The sequence below is a fragment of the Chelonia mydas genome, chromosome 3 (genome assembly GCF_015237465.2).
Source record: "Chelonia mydas isolate rCheMyd1 chromosome 3, rCheMyd1.pri.v2, whole genome shotgun sequence".
Lineage (NCBI taxonomy): Eukaryota > Metazoa > Chordata > Testudines > Cheloniidae > Chelonia > Chelonia mydas.
Genome location: NC_057851.1, coordinates 17,063,661 through 17,080,247, shown reverse-complemented (window position 1 = coordinate 17,080,247; position 16,587 = coordinate 17,063,661). Strand labels below are relative to the sequence as shown.

Sequence of the window (16,587 nt, the reverse complement as noted above, 5' to 3'; positions counted from 1 at the left end):
GACAAGGAGAAGCATGTATCTGTTGTCAGCAAATCTTTCCAGAAAGGGTGGAGAAGACAAGCTACCCTGAAATCGGCAGTAGATCTCAATTACAATCTACAAAATGCTAGTTTCACACATTAGGCTGTTGGATTCAGCTGTGAGTAGACCATACAATCAAAGCTCTGAGTATAAATCATGTTGGGAAAACAACTAATTAAGCAAATAGGCAAAATTATCGTTTTCCCTTGCTCTTCAAGGGAGGGATTAGAAGACAGGAGACAGGTTCAAAGCAGAGCTGTCAAGGCTGATGCGGTCAGCGGTCGTAGGGGAGTTGGGGTCAATATGTAAGTTACGGGAGCCGCAGCTCCAAACTTTTGTTTCTTGTTGTCCCTCCAGTGCAGTCCCAGGCGCAGCCAGAGAGGGAGCTTTGCTCCGCTCCTACCTCCCCGGTCCCCTGCCGGGCACAGCAGCAGCTTGTCCGTTCCCCTCTCGCACACAGATGTAGCTAGCCAGCGGCACGAGAACTTTTGTCCCTCTGCTCCCAAGTCTCCCATCACCCCCCCCCACGAGCTGTAACCCCTGTCCCCCAACGCTGCCCCCACACACATCCGCCCTCCAGCCCCCTTCTTCACCCCTGGCGCCGCCGTCCCTCTCCCCAGCGGCATCCCCAGCTCAGCTGAGCACACCGGAAAGTAGCCCAGCGCCACCCCTCGACCCCCCGCAAATCCCAGCCCCGCTCGCCCTCACCGCCCCACCCCCGCACTGCCGAGGGGGGGCGGATCCCCTCGCCCCTGCCGCCCCTCCGCCGGCTCCCCAGTCACTCCCCCACCCCGGGCAGAGACAGCCGCGCCGGTGCCCCCCGCCCCGTCTGCCCAGCCCTGCCTCTACCCCCTCCCCCGCCGGCCCCGACAGAGGCAGCAGCGGTGCCCTCCCAGCCCTTCTCCGGCCCCCGCGCTTCCCTCACCCGGGCCGCCGCCGCCTCCTCTAGCCCGGCCTTGGTGCCTCTCTTGGAGGAGCGGGTCCGGGACGAGATGAAATGGCTGCCGGCTCCGGCCGCGGCGGCCGCCGCTTTGCCCAGGGGGCGCAGGGAGCTCTTCCTGGTGTTCACCATGGCCCCGGCGAAGGCGGGCGCGGGGAGCCGCCGCCGCGGAGGGAGGGCTGCGGGGCGCCTCCTCCCGGGGAGCGGGGCGGCTGGGCAGAGAGACACACCGAGCGCGCCGAGTTCGCCGCCGTCTTCTCGGCTCAGTCACCCACTAACTGGCCGCCATTACTCTCCCTCTCCCTTTCTCCGCTCGGTCTCCGCGAGGCCGCTGGCGGCCGCTTGGGGGCGCTGTGCCGCTGCGCAAGCCCGGCGGCCCCCGCTGGGTACTCTCTAGCACGGCGCCGCGCGCTCTATGGGCCCTGCTCTGCGTGCGGCGGGGGGAGGGGAGGAGAGTGGCTGGCTCAGAGCCAGCCCTAGTGCCCAGAGCTCCCCTGAGGGCGGGGGCTGTGCGTGCCTGCAGCCAAAGGGTGGGGGAGGGGGGATTCTAGCTGCCTGCTGCCATTGGCTGCTCAGGGGTGTGCGGAACAGGCTTCCTGAGGCGCCCGCTGCACAGACTGAGGCTGTGTGAACAGCAGGGGGAATCCGGGGGAATCATGCCTCGCTCTTTTCCAAGTGGTTTACAAAGGGGGTCAGGAGCACCCTCCCCATTTTGCCAATGGGGAAACTGAGGTACATGGATGGGATTATACACTAAATCTCCTGCCTCCCACTCCAGTGTCCTAGTCTATAGATCATCATACTGCCTCTCCCCATCCAGCCCTTATTTCATTATTTGCATTGCAGTGGCAGCTAGAAACCCGAGCCTAGATTAAGAGCCTGACTGCTCTATGTGTTGTTCATACACATAAGTGAGCCCTTACCTCAAAGTAAGACCTTACAGTCTAAATACAGACAGACAAAGGGAGTATTGTCCTTATTTATAGATGAGGAACAAGGCACAAAGAATAAATGACAATGCCATGCAGGAGATTTGAACTTTTGTGTAGCATTGCTGTGTTTTGTTATAAGACTGCTGTGTCTTATCCAAGGAGTGGCTGCATTTCAACCAGGAGAGTGGTGCTTCCGTATAAAGACCAAAACTTGCAAAAATTTAGTCAGTCAAGTAGTTTATTTTAAGTCACTGGAATGACTATATGAATAAATGTTCCCAAGGATGGGACTTCCACCATTTTCTGTGGAAACTATGCCATAGTCTAATAAATTGCACTATTAAGAAATTCTCTCAATAGTCAGGACAAGTGTACACTACAAAATGAAGTTGGCCTAAGTTATGTCGATGTACAGCCACCACAGTAATTGAATCCGTTAAACATCTCCACACTGCAATCCTTGTGTCAGCAGTGCACGTCCTCACCAGAAGTGCTTGCGTCAAGTTAACTGCCAGTGTGGTGCATTGAGGGACAGTTTCTGAAAGGCAGAAACTGACACTGCATTGACCTAACTACATCGACTTAAGTGCTAACCATCTCATGGAGGTGGAGTTATTAAGTTGGTGAAGTGAGCGAGCTACATCAGTGGGAGCTATATTTTAGTGTAGACCAGGGTCGGCAACCTTTCAGAAGTGGTGTGCCGAGTCTTCATTTATTCACTTTAATTTAAGGTTTCGCATGCCAGTAATACATTTTAGCGTTTTTTAGAAGGTCTCTCTCTATAAGTCTATATATTATATAACTAAACTATTGTCGTATATAAAGTAAACAAGGTTTTCAAAATGTTTAAGAAGCTTCATTTAAAATTAAATTAAAATGCTGATCTTACGCCGCCGGCCCGCTCAGCCCGCTGCCTGCCTGGGTTTCTGTTCACCTAGGCCGGCAGCAGACTGAGCGGGGCCTGCTGCTGGGACCCCGGCCGGCAAGGGGCTGGCAGCCAGAACCCCAGACAGGCAGCAGGCTGAGTGGGGCCGGTGGCCGGGACCCCAGACCAGCAGTGGGTTGAGCAGCTCAGCCTGCTGCCACTCAGCCCGCTGCCAGTCTGGGGTTCCGTCCGCCGGCTCCTGTCAGCCAGGATCCCGGCTGCCAGCCCTGCTCAGCCCGCTACGGGCCTGGGATACCGGCCCTGCGCACATAGAATGGGTACCTACCTTCTCCCTGCTTCTTGCCCATTCTCTTCCTCTTTCTCTCTGCACTGAGCTGAGGGTGGGAGTGCACTGAGCACAGAGCTGCGGGTGAAGGAGCAGGCTGGGGGTTGGGGTGTAGGGTCTGGCCAGGAGCTAGAATGAGGGAGGAGGCTCAGGGTTGGGGCAGGAGGTTTGGGTGTGGAGTGCTTACCTGGGAAGCTCCCAGTTGGTGCGAGGGGTGCAGGCAGGAATGGGGGGGTGCAGGAGCTCCCGTTTGATGCTCAGGGTGGGGGTGAGAATGTGGGGGGTGCAAGAGTCAGGGCATGGAGTGTGGGGGGGCTGGGTATGTATGCGGGTTGCAGGAGTCAGAGCTGGGGGCTGGTGTGTGTGAGGAGGGTGCAGGAGTCAGGGCCTGGGGTGTGGGGAGGCTGGATATGTGTGGGGGGTGCTGGAGTAAAGGCTGGGGTAGTGGGGGGGTGCAGGAGTCAGGGCAGGAGGCTGGGGTGTGTGGGGGGTGCAGGGGTCAGGGCAGAGGGTTGGGTGTATGTGAGGGGGGTGCCGGGGTCAGGGCAGAGGGCTGGGGGGAGGGGGGAGGGGTGCCGGGATCAGGGTAGAGAGCTGGGGGTATGTGAGGAGGGTGCAGGAGTCAGGGCAGAGGGCTGGGCGCATGTTAGGGGGGTGCAGGAGTTGGGGTGTGGGGGGTGCTGGAGTCAAGGCTGGGGTGTGGGGGATGCAGGAGCCAGGGCAGAGGGCTGGGTGTGAGTGAGGGGTGTGCAGGTGTCAGAGCAGAGGGCTGGGGTCATGGGGGGTTCAGGGGTCAGGGCAGAGGGCTAGGTGTGTGTGAGTGCGGTGCAGGGGTCAGAGCACAGGTCTGGGGGTGTGGGCTAGGGTCGTGGGAGTGCTCCCAGCCCCCTGCCCAGAGTGGCTCACGGCAGGGGGCTGGAGGGGATAAGCCCTGATTCCCCCCCCCATTCCCCAAGGCCCCATCCCCACCTCTTCTCCGCCTCCTCCCTGGAGCAGTGAGCGCGCTGCGGCTCTGCTTCTCCCCCTCCCTCGCAAGGGCCATCAGCTGATCGGTGGCAGGGAGGGACAGGAGGCGGGGCAGGAACCCAGCATGGCGGGGGAGGGAGAAACCTTGCCTGCCCTGCAGCAACAGCCGGCAGGACCAAGCTTCTTCACCCTGCCCCCATGGGGGGGAGGCCGGAGAAGAGCGGGCCGGGGTGGGCAGGATTTTTAATGGCACAGCTGCTGCCTGCTGGGGTCCCGGCCTGGGTTAGGCAGCAGGCTGAGCGGGGCCAGCGGCTGGGACCTGGCAGGCAGCAGCATGCCATTAAAAATCAGCTGGCCTGCCGTCTTTGGCACACGTGCCATAGGTTGCTGACCCCTGATGTAGACACTTACAGAATTAGGTCGACATAAACTGCTTTACATCAGCCTACCTCTGTAGTGTAAACCAAGCCTCAGACTGAATGGGCTACTTGTCTTGCTGGTTGTACAAGTCCCAGATAAGTTTCTGAATTTTTTGCCAGGTAGCCTCAGACCATGTTTGATATTTATTGTGCTGTACTGGGAATGCTGATTTTTATCTTATTGATGTACTTTTATACTGGACCCAATAAGCTCCTTGGAGAGGGGAGAAAATAAAATCTGCTATAACATGTTGGAGGCCAAAGTGTTTTACAGACTATTAATAGGATACCATCTAATCCCTTTTCATTGATGTGAGGTATATGCAATTAGATCCCCTTCTCTCTCACCACTATTTTTTGCCTCCTATGAACACATAGCTGTCACAGTTCAGATACAGTCACAAACCCAGGGCTTCAAGAAAGAAGTATGGTTGGAGTTGTGAACACAGAATTGTAAGTAACACATTTCTGGAGTTTAATTCTAGTTCTGACACTGACTTGTTTGGTGCTACTAGGCAATTTGCTTCAATGTGTTCTGTTTCCCTAACTGTAAAATAAGGATACTAAAATTTACCATGACATGGCACACAGTTGTTGTTGGGGTACACTAATCAATATTTTTAAAATGCTTTTGAGACTGAAATTGCAGTATTATTCGAGCTATAAACAAAGAGAAAAACTGCTTATATGCAGATGGGATTCTGCTGTTTCTACATAATCCCCATCATCTTTATATCATAGTTAGAAAATCTTCTGAAAACATGTGGCCAGACATGTTTTAAAAAAAAATTACAAAATATGAAGCCACATTCATATAAAATATGAAGTCAGATATTTACAAAAAAAGTGATCTACCCAGATTTTCAAACATAATGATTATTTTCTCCAGTCCCTTTACCTATCCTGGGTTAGGTTTCAAATATATCTGAGTAATTAACTATTGTATATCATCCAAAAATCACAATAAACTTTATATCTTGCTTGCACTTTTACCAGGTACAGAAGTCTAATCAAGTGATGATGTGTGCTGGGGATTGGAAATTATTCTGATTGTCTCATTTGAGATTCCCATTTTCAGAACTTTCAATCTGCTCTAGCAACTTTACCTCTAACATGGTCTTATCTATTGTGTAAAACCACACAGGACCTTTAAAAAAATTTAGTTTGAGAAGTGTTGTTATACTCAGTGAGCTGAGTTTTGTTGTATTTTCTTTCTTTTTCATATATATATTGAGTCTTCCTGAAAGGTGACAGGAGCTGCAGGACAGGAGAGGAATGTTCCCTACCAAATGTATGGTGGGAACTGGACCAGAATATAATTTGGGTGAGGGGAGCTAGTATCACAGTTGATGGCAGATAATGTACTTTTCCCATACTGTCTTGATAGTGTAGTGGATTAGTTCAATAATATTTCACTTTTGGAGACACTGGGTTCAAATTCTGGATGGGACAAAAAGCAAAGTCATGTAATGGTCTCCTCCTGCTTTTTTGTATGCTTCACAAAAACATCACACATCTTGGCTGAACAAGCAGTCTATGATCAAGAAAAGCTCCAGAATACAATTACACAGAATGTTACAGATTATGATTGCAGTGTATTGGCAGGGCTATTTGGGGAAGGTTCCACAACATCTGCTTGCAACATGCCTGACTCAAGCCAACGCCCGCAATTTCATAAGCACCAAAATTACTGTTGACTTTTTAAAAGTAACATAAACTTCATAGTTGTCCAAGTTGTCTCCGTAGTTGGGCTCCTGTCCAATTCTCCTTAAAACAATTCTCTTAAAAGCTACACTTTTATTTTATGATTGACTAATCTTTTGTCCTTTTAAAAAATATTCTGAGCTCATTCCTACAAACTGTACTCAAGCGAGTAGATCTTCTGAAGCCAGTGGGACTACTCATATAAAGGGACTGATGCAGTGAAAAAAATCCCTGCACACTGCTTTGAACCTATGTCTATAACATCTAATTCTTAAATGTTTTATTCCTGTTACGTCAGAGTGGTGATGAACAGGCATGTTTCATGTTGGATGTTTTCTTTGGCAGGTGCTTTATTTTCAGGTTTCCCTGTTCTCCAGATCCTATTATAAGGAATAGTTACTATTAGCCTGATTGGGGTGCCACATGTGACTTTCCACTCTATGTATCTTAGTTTGAATACCATTCGCACATTCACATTTTCAGTACTCAACATGTACATTTATAAATCACAAATTGCAAGGTTTGATTTATTTTTTTTTTTTTTTAGGACAAAAGGCATAGTAACATAGGATTAACATTTTATAATATACATGCTAAGAGTCTAGATTTAAGAGCTGTTTAACAATAAAAACAATAAAAAGTGAAGCCCTGAGAAAATGGATTTAAAATGATGCCTGTAATGCAGGAATTTATATGGTGCCACCATCTCTTTTAGATTGTTTGTTTCAAGTACTATATAATAATACAACAGAAGGGTTTAACCACCAATTCTGGTCCTGTTCAGTACTCCTCACTCAAGAAAAGCTCCCAGTGAAGTCAGTGAAACTTTGCATGAGTAAGGAGTGTTGAATTTTCTGTGAGAGAAAGAGAAGATAAAGAAAGAGGAAAGGAAAAGAGAATACAATTATTATTATTTATTTGTATTATAGTAGGGTGCTGCAGTCAAAACAAGACCAGGTACTTGTGTTGGGTACTGTATAAACATTGTAGAAGATTTTCACATCTATATTTTAAGGTGGAAATAACATGTCAACTGAGGAGTCATAATTTGGTCTTGCAGACAGGTGTCTAAATGCCTTCAAAAGCAAATACCTCGAGAAAATACTAGGAATTACATTTATTTAATTTATAGAAATGCCAAGATTCATCAGAGAGTTCATGAACTTCTCTCCAAAGTTATCCAGAAAAGAAGATGCAAATAGCTAGGACATGTACTGAGAATGAAGCCAGAACATCTGCCCCTAGCAGATGTGCCATTGGGCAGCTGGAGGAACACATACACGGAGTCAACTGAAAGAATATATCAATCAAAAGGGAAAACTTATGGGACCTAACAATGTAGAGAACATGAAAGAGTAACCCAGGATAGGCAGGGATGGTACAGCTTTGTTTGAGTTGGCCCAGGAAAGATTCAGAAGATTTTGTTCTAGCCTATCAGTGTTTAGTCTAGTCCTAAAAGACACATAGAAGTCAGGTGCATATTACAACAAGTGGAAAAATCCTGCATTCCTTATTCAGGAGTTCATTGGGGAGTTCGCCTGGAGAAGGAACACAGGGTTTGATCCAGTGTTCATGTTTGCTTCAAACCTGGGTAATATTACCAAGGTTGATTTTGTAATGTCTCTCACAAACGGGAAAATTCCAAAAATACTAAACAAATAATCTTTTCAGGAATCTATTTATAATGTTTTGTGTGTTCTCCTTTGTCATGCTGCCAACTTATCCTGATTTTAGCTGAATCTTGGGGAAAAAAATTGTTCATGAGGTATTTCACTGTTGTAAACTTGCTAGAAGTCCTTTTCTCATAATACAATATCTTACTACAATAACTCCTCACTTAAAGTTGTCCCGGTTAACATTGTTTCCTTGTTAGTTGATGATCAGTTAGAGAACATGCTCCTTTAAATTGTGCAACGCTCCCTTATAACGTTGTGTGGCAGCTGCTGGCTTTGTCCACTGCTTGCAGAAAGAGCAGCCCATTGGAGCTAGCTGGTGGGGGCTTGGAACCAGGGTGGGCCGGCAGCCCCCCTATCAGCTCCCCTATGTTCCCTGTGCAGCAGCTGCCCAGCAGGCTGTCAATTGCCTGGCAGTTCAGCTGTCCCTCCCCGCACTGCCATGTGCTGCTCCTGCCCTCTGCCTTGGAGCTGCTCCCCGGAGCCTCCTGACTTTCTGTGCAGCAGGTATGCGGTGGGTGGGAGGGATTGGATTCGCTTAACATCGTTTTGCTTAGTAGCATTTTTCAGGAACATAACTACAACGTTAAGCGAGGAGTTACTGTACATTAAAATTGCCCATACAAATACTCACTCTTGGGAGAAGAGTGCCCTCGGCATAAGAGTTCAAAAACCTCAAGCCAGTGTGCTTTGGGGCAGTGCCCAGAGGACGACCAGTCAGGGGCGGGGGCCCCATAGTGCTAGCACTGTACAAACACATAAAAAGACACAGTTCCTCCTGAAAGCAGTTTAGAATCTGATCAAAGAGCACAGATTAGGCTGCATATGTGGATTAATTTTTTTTTTAAATAAATACATTTCAAAATGAAATAGTTTGATGTCTATTCCTCCTTACCAGCCAAGAATATGAGATCTGGGTTTTCCCTGCTACAATAAATAACATCACTGCAACTTGAAGCAAGTGTTGGGGATGTGGCTTTCTGCATGACTTTAGATGTTAGTGATGACCCCATGTACCAGAATTTCAAAATGAGCTTAATATCACATGCTGCAATTACTTAAAATAACATTTTTCCTATGAAGCTAAGGTAGTGTAACAAGATCAGATGCATCCTAACATTCTACAAATACGTTAGAAGCAAGAGGAAGACCAAGGACAGAGGAGGCCCGTTACTCAATGAGGGGGGAAAGACAATAACAGAAAATGTGGAAATGGCAGAGGTGCTTTATGACTTCTTTGTTTCAGTGTTTGCCAAGAAGGTTGGTGGCGATTGGACATCTAACATAGTGAATGCCAGTGAAAATGAGGTAGGATCAGAGTCTAAAATAGGGAAAGAACAAGTCAAAAATTACTTAGACAAGTTAGATGTCTTCAAGTCACCAGACCTGATGTCATGCATTCTAGAATACTCAAGAAGCTGACTGGGGAGATATCTGAGCCATTAGCAATTATCTTTGAAAAGTCATGGAAGACAGGAGACATTCCAGAAGACTGGAGAGGGGCAAATATAGTGCCCATCTATAAAAAGGGAAATAAGGACAACCTGGGGGATTACAGACCAGTCAGCTTAACTTCTGTATCCGGAAAGATAATGGAGCAAATAATTAAGCAATCAGTTTGTACCTAGAAGATAATAAGGTGATAAATAACAGTCAGCATGGATTTGTCAAACCAACCTGATAGCTTTCTGTGGCAGGGTAACAAGCCTTGTGGATGAGGGGAAGCAGTAGATGTGGTATATCTTGACTTTAGTAAGGCTTTTGATACTGTCTCGCATGACCTCATAAACAAAATAGGGAAATTCCCCTTGGCTGGAGCTACTATAAGGTTGGTGCATAACTGGTTGGAAAATCATTCCCAGAGAGTAGTTATCAGTGGTTCACAGTCATGCTGGAAGGGCATAATGAGTGGGGTCCCACGGGGATCGGTTCTGGGTCTGGTTCTGTTCAATATCTTCATCAATGATTTAGATAATGGCATAGAGAGTACACTTATAAAGTTTGCGGACAATACTGGGAGGGGTTGCAAGTGCTTTGGAGAATAGGATTAAAATTCAAAATGATCTGGACAAACTGGAGAAATGGTCTGAAGTAAATAGGATGAAATTCAATAAGGACAAATGCAAAGTACTCCACTTAGGAAGGAACAATCAGTTGCACACATACAAAATGGGAAATGACTGCCTAGGAAGGAATACTGCGGAAAGGGATCTGGGGGTCAAAGTGGATCACAAGCTAAATATTAGTCAACAGTGTAACGCTCTTGCAAAAAAAGCAAACATCATTCTGGGATGTATTAGCAGGAGTATTGTAAGCAAGACACGAGAAGTAATTCTTCTGCTCTACTCCATGCTGATTAGGCCTCAACTGGAGTATTGTGTCCAGTTCTGGGTGCCACATTTCAGGAAATATGTGGACAAATTGGAGAAAGTCCAGAGAAGAGCAACAAAGATGATTAAAGGTCTAGAAAACATGACCAATGAGGGAAGATTGAAAAAACTGGGTTTGTTTAGTCTGGAAAGAGAAGACTGAGAAGGGACATGATAACAGTTTTCAAGTACATAAAAGGTTGTTACAAGGAAGAAGGAGAAAAATTGTTCTTCTTAACCTCTGAGGATAAGACAAGAAGCAATGGACATAAATTGCAGCAAGGGCAGTTTAGTTTGGACATTAGGAAAAATTTCCTAACTGTCAGATTTCAGAGTAACAGCCGTGTTAGTCTGTATTCGTAAAAAGAAAAGGAGTACTTGTGGCACCTTAGAGACTAACCAGTTTATTTGAGCATGAGCTTTCGTGAGCTACAGCTCACGCATCCGATGAAGTGAGCTGTAGCTCACGAAAGCTCATGCTCAAATAAACTGGTTAGTCTCTAAGGTGCCACAAGTACTCCTTTTCTTTTTACTAACTGTCAGAGTGGTTAAGCACTGGAATAAATTGCCTAGGGAGGTTGTGGAATCTCCATCACTGGGGATTTTTAAGAGCAGGTTGGACAAACACCTTTCAGGGATGGTCTAGATAATACTTAGTCCTGCTTTGAGTGCAGGGGACTGGACAAGATGACCTCTTGAGGTTCCTTCCAGTTCTATGATTCTATGATTTATGATACTCTTAACTGTGATCCAAATGCCACTGTACTATTCCCTTCAAACTGGAATGAAAGTTAACCCTGTTAAAAAAAAATCCCTCGGGAAATTTCAATAACAGACAAAGATAACATTTAGGACAAACCATTTGGATGCTTTAATTTCATTGACATCTCTGACACACTTTATACCAGTTATTGTGGCTCAATAAATCTCTTAATTTGAGTTTTTAACTAACATTTAGTGTTATATATTGTTTTCACAGTGTGCAGCAACTGTCAATCATCTTACTTTTTACTGTGACAATTATTGTTACAGAGCACCTAGAGCTCCCATATCATTGCAGCATCACCATACTAGGTGTTGTACAGACATATAATGAAAAACAGTCTCTGCCCTAGAGAGTTTTCAGTATAAGTAGACAAAGAGACAAAGGTTGGGAAAAGGATACATTTATTTACCCCATTATCTAGATGGAGAGTTGGGACAGGGAGATATTAACTAACTTGCTCAACATCAATCAGAAAATCTGTAGCAGGAGCAGAACCCAAAGCTCCTTAGCCCTTGCTAAGCTTTAACCATTCTTATTGGGAGTTTGTGTTCTGTTTTATATGCTATGTTACCATATAGTTTCCTCATTGTACTTTCTTCTTAAATTGTGTTTCATACTTAGGAATTCTCACCATAGCTATTATGTTACTACCATATATATGTTTTTGGCACTATCATACCATACGTAAAAGTAGCTCAAACTGTCTTGACAGTGTCATTGTTTCTTGTGTTCTATGCTGCTTTAAATTTTCACTTAGATTACTTTTTCATGTTGCAGATTTATAGTCAGATCAGATCCAATTTGTGTCAACTGCTCTCACTTCATGGATTTAACAGCTGTTCATTAATGCTTATTCATCCGTCTGCCATAAAACCACTTTCCCATTGTGCATTAAACTTTACAGAAGCATTGACTCCCTAGCTTTTTCCCACTGTGTGGCTATAACACTCTTGTAAGAGAGATGTGTGGGAGGAAGATTTTAACTCTGCATTTCCAATATTTGAGTTTTGGGAAGTATATTCTTGAGTTCAGAAATGGCACAAGAAGCAGAGGGCACTGTTGAACACCTGTAATCTTAATTCCATGTTAACAGAGTTTTTTAGATTTTAATTTCCTTATCTTCAAATATGTCTCTCACCAACACCACAAGAGGAGCACCTGCTTTTTCCATAACAGTCTCCTATCTACCAGTATGAGATGCACCATTTGCATCACCTCTGAATTTGATCTTTTTTCTGTGTTTGTTGTTACTATTTTCTCTACCCCTCCCTTTATCTGTTATAATTCACTGTGTTTATCCGAGGCCATAGCTATGCTAGCAGAACCCCCAGTGGAGATGAAATATCAGCCAACAGAAACATAGCTACACCACCTTCCTGAATGACATTAGCCAAGACAACAAAAGCATTCTTCTGTCAACATAGTTGCATCTACACCAGGGGTTTTGCCAATACACATACGTCAGCTATGGGGTGTGATTTTTTTCACACTGCTATCCGGTATAGCTATGCTGGCAAAACTTTGTAGTGAAGGCTAAGCCTAAAATAGCAACTCCCTGTCCTGAAGTCAGTGTCATTTGAGGGCAGTCAGCACTTCACACATAGGTACTCAGCACCTCTCAAGAACAAACCTTTAGCTTTAAACTCTTTAGGATCATGTCTTTACTAATTTTGTAAAGTGTTATTAATTTAAGGTCCTATGTAAAGCATAATAATCCAACTACTGGTTTATCCCTAAACCTTAATTTGTGAGATCTGAGGACAGGACAGCTTGGGGTGATTCTCCCCACAGAGCAAGCATCCCACGGAAATGGGAACACAGAAAAAGTGACAAAAACATCTTTGACAATGGGAAAACTGAGTGTGGAATTACTGTGGAATATGCTCCCATATATTTTTGCTAGAATCTCATTTTCCATACATTCTGTCATGACAATCTGCATATGCATACATTACTTCAGAGGCTTCTGTCTCAGGTTGTTAGGGTCAAGCAAGACAGCTGATGTGTTGGCATTCAATTGTGTCACATGTAGGTCATTATTTTTTTCCTCTGGTCTGGTTTATTTTTGTTTAATTTACTGTTAAAAAAAAGAAAATACCCCTTGCACCTTGTTTTCTGTTTGATTTTAAATATGCTGCTGTGCACTGCTTCTTCTGTTTTCCTTTGATGGGATGGGTGGTGGCAGCTCAAACAATGCTTTACTTTGTCAATGTCCAGATTCACTCCTACATCATAAAACAAGCTCAGGGGTTGTCATTATCGTCAACAACAGAGCTTCTGATCCCTTATGACAAAAGGACAGAGATGGTTGCATGCATGTTGTGAATATCCTGTTAGGGTTTTTTCAGTGAACTCATTGTAGGCTGTTTGCTCTTATCACTTACCACAAAGTAAGGAAAGGACCATTTACTCTTGTGCAGCTCATGTAATTCTTACCAGACAATAAGTTGCATGAACTGCACCAAGAGTGTTTTAGTGAGGTCTTGATCATGACCACGCTTTTAACTTGGCAATATTTTTCGTATTTTTTTTACATTATAGTGGAGCTGAAAAGACCCCTTTTGCTTGGGTCCCTCCTGCCCCACATGCTTTTTCAATAGTCGTGATCCTGCAGTGGAAGGTATGTTAGGAGAACTACTAGGGGGCTAAAACGGACATCAAATTAATTGGGACACTACTTCCCATTCAGGGAGGTCAGTGGTGGAGCAAAATGCCACCAGCTGCATTCTTATTTATAGCAGTACTTTAATACCAATTTTCCAAATCAACTACCTGACTGCAGTTCAGGACTCAACACCATTTCTCCAGGCACATCTCATGGCTCCCCTCATGCCCACTTTGGTTCTACATACCTTTGCAGAAGTGGTCTGATCTCCAAAATTAAAGTAAAGCACTTCAGTGTTAAGTTAAAGTAAAGCTTAAGTGTTTTGCTGAACTGGGGCCATAGTGCTCAGCACTTTGCAGGCTCACGTCCAAAGTGAGGACAGTCTAGCTGCCTCACAGCAGTAGCTTCTAAGATTTGGACAGTTTTGTAAACAATTTTGCTAGTTCTTTAACTTTTGTAAAAAGTACCAACATATTAGTGAGATATGTGATATAAATTTCTTTAACATGGTAAAATAATAACACTTGTACTAATCTAGTCCCTCATCCAAGGATCTCAATGCAAATTAAAAACTTCAAGCAAATAAAATTAAAATCACAGTACAGTAGAGCCTCACTAATTCATACTTTGATACTTGACTGATTGCCATTTTTGTGTGTGCAAATTATAAAATCTCTCCCCTATTCTCAATATAGATTTATAAGCAGACAGCTGTAATGAGGGGCTTGTCTACACAACCAGCTAGTGCACGGCAAGCCAGGGAGTAAATCTACAATGCACTATCTTGCCACACACTAACAAGATGCTGTGTAGACCCTATTACCAGGGGCTAAAAGTTCCTTAGGGTGCATTGGTGAATTCCCATTTCAAACGTCAAAGCTGCTGTAGCAGGGTCCACATTGTAGATTCATAACCTGCCTTACCAGGTACAAAATCATTGGTAGTCAAGCCCTTCATCCCATTTTGGAAAGCTTAATTGTTTTTACAAAATATCTTCCAGAACATTTAGTACATTATGATGTATCACAATACAGTAAGTGTAAATTACAACTACTGAATTAAAGATTCTGCTCTTCTTACTCACACTGAATGGTACCTCATTCGGTGAATAAACTTTATTTCAGTGGGACTACTTGCAGAATAAGGTACTAGTCAACATAAAGGAGTTCATAATCAGGCCCTAAATGAACAAAGTACATTCAGTGAAGTACTATCTTTGCTTTTTAAATAACCTTTGCTCACACTCACTAATTCACAATGGGTCTCCTGTTAATTAGTGTGAATTGGCAAGTTTTGACTGTGTTTAATTTAGGTTAACTTTAAGTGTTTTACCGTGTATCACTGATTATTAAAACCGCTTGTTAAAACATGCATGCAGGAGTGAGTGCAAATCTTGTGACAACTGCTGCTACCAGTCAGCTCTTCATGTACTTTTAGTCATTGGCTCACCAGTATTGTTTTTTTGTTTTGGGTAGTTTGTAATATCAGCTTTTTCATGTTCTGTGTGTATATAAATCTCCTCACTGTATTTTCCACTGAATGCATCCGATGAAGTGAGCTGTAGCTCACGAAAGCTTATGCTCAAATAAATTGGTTCGTCTCTAAGGTGCCACTAGTACTCTTTTTCTTTTTGTGAATACAGACTAAGTCGGCTGCTACTCTGAAAGCTTCTAACTGAGTATGAGTTCTTGAAGTAGCAAGATACAGCATTCGGGTCACAGCATGGTATAAAGAAGGAAGACTCCTCTAAATGCCTATTGGATCTCTGAATATCTCATCTCATTCTCCTTTTTTGCATCCTCTCTGCAACCTTGAGCCACTAGTTTGCAACCACCATGCAGTTCTGTTGTACTTTGTACAAAGCCCAGACAGAACTCCTTTTGGAACAAGTCAACACTAGTTCTTAATTGGTCCCTCAAGCAAAAAGAGAGGCATTCTATTCCCCAAAGGGTTCAGAGTGCTGCTTCTACTGCAGTTCCAGCCTTTGCCCAATAACAAATCGGAAAGACCAAGAACTGGACGCAACTCTCTTACATAACTGTGACAAATACTCTCATTGTGTTGCAGTGTTGTTGGATACAGTGTCTTGAGTAAGACACTGTTTATCCATTACCAGACTGTCTCTGAATGTACCTTCATGGATGCTTTGCCTACTCATGTTCAGATAACTTGATATTAATAGCTGTTGCAATGGAAGGAAGTAAAGCTGGCTGTGCATCATCAGCCTCTCATACTTGATTTTCAGAGATCCACTGATAACAAAATATATTGGCCTCACCAAGAGACCATTTGAAAAAGGAAGAAACTATTTGCATAAAATTGTGATATAATTAATTCTGCATAATTCTAAATCTGTAATGAACTCTACATCCACAGCCTCCTGTGTCAGTACAAAGCTCTTTCCTAGATATTTATACCTGCTGGTGTTTTCCACTGATGCACAACTCCCTAGTAGATAGGCTGCAGCTTATTCAGCTTTGAAACCGTGGGATTTGCACAAATGTGGCTACATTGGTACAACTATCTCCAGTACAGAGAGGCCCTGTGACACTTGACAGGGTCCTGAAAAAATAAGAAAAAGAGACACCTGGTTTTTAAATTACTTCATTACATATCTTATATAATGATGGCTTCCTAAAACTGTAGGTTCAAATCTAGAGGAAATAATTTCTCCCTCCTCAGTAAATAAACTAGGTTTTATCTATCATGTAGTGGAGGCTTTCAGACAGAGATTTAAAAAAAAAAAAAAAGGTTCTCCATGGCTAGTCACAGTATTTTTTCAGGACAAGGATCAGGCACCTATCTGACTTTGAATTCTTCCACAATGTGCAGTATTTTCATAGGTGCACTTTGCTGTAGTTTCCCTCCTCTCTCATTCTGCACTGGTGGTTGCTTGCTCTCTATTCCAGATGCAGTTGCAGCAGTGGCGTTGGAACAATTTTTATAGTGCAGGTGCTGAGAGCCATTGAACAAAACTGCAA

At 44.4% G+C, this 16,587-nt stretch overlaps 1 protein-coding gene across 3 annotated transcripts in view; it reads right to left on the bottom strand.

Annotated features, from left to right (window-relative positions):
* Positions 1-1,378, bottom strand: part of ATAD2B (ATPase family AAA domain containing 2B) — a 165,226-nt gene extending 163,848 nt beyond the window's left edge. Inside the window, exon 1 of one of the 3 annotated variants that reach the window (XM_037893978.2) lies at positions 947-1,378. In XM_037893978.2, the coding sequence (XP_037749906.1) occupies positions 947-1,093 (147 nt within the window). In that variant the 5' untranslated portion in view covers positions 1,094-1,378. The remainder of the gene's footprint in view (positions 1-946) is intronic. The other 2 variants (XM_037893980.2, XM_037893986.2) reach the window with 2 other exon arrangements.
* Positions 1,379-16,587: the final 15,209 nt, after the last annotated feature.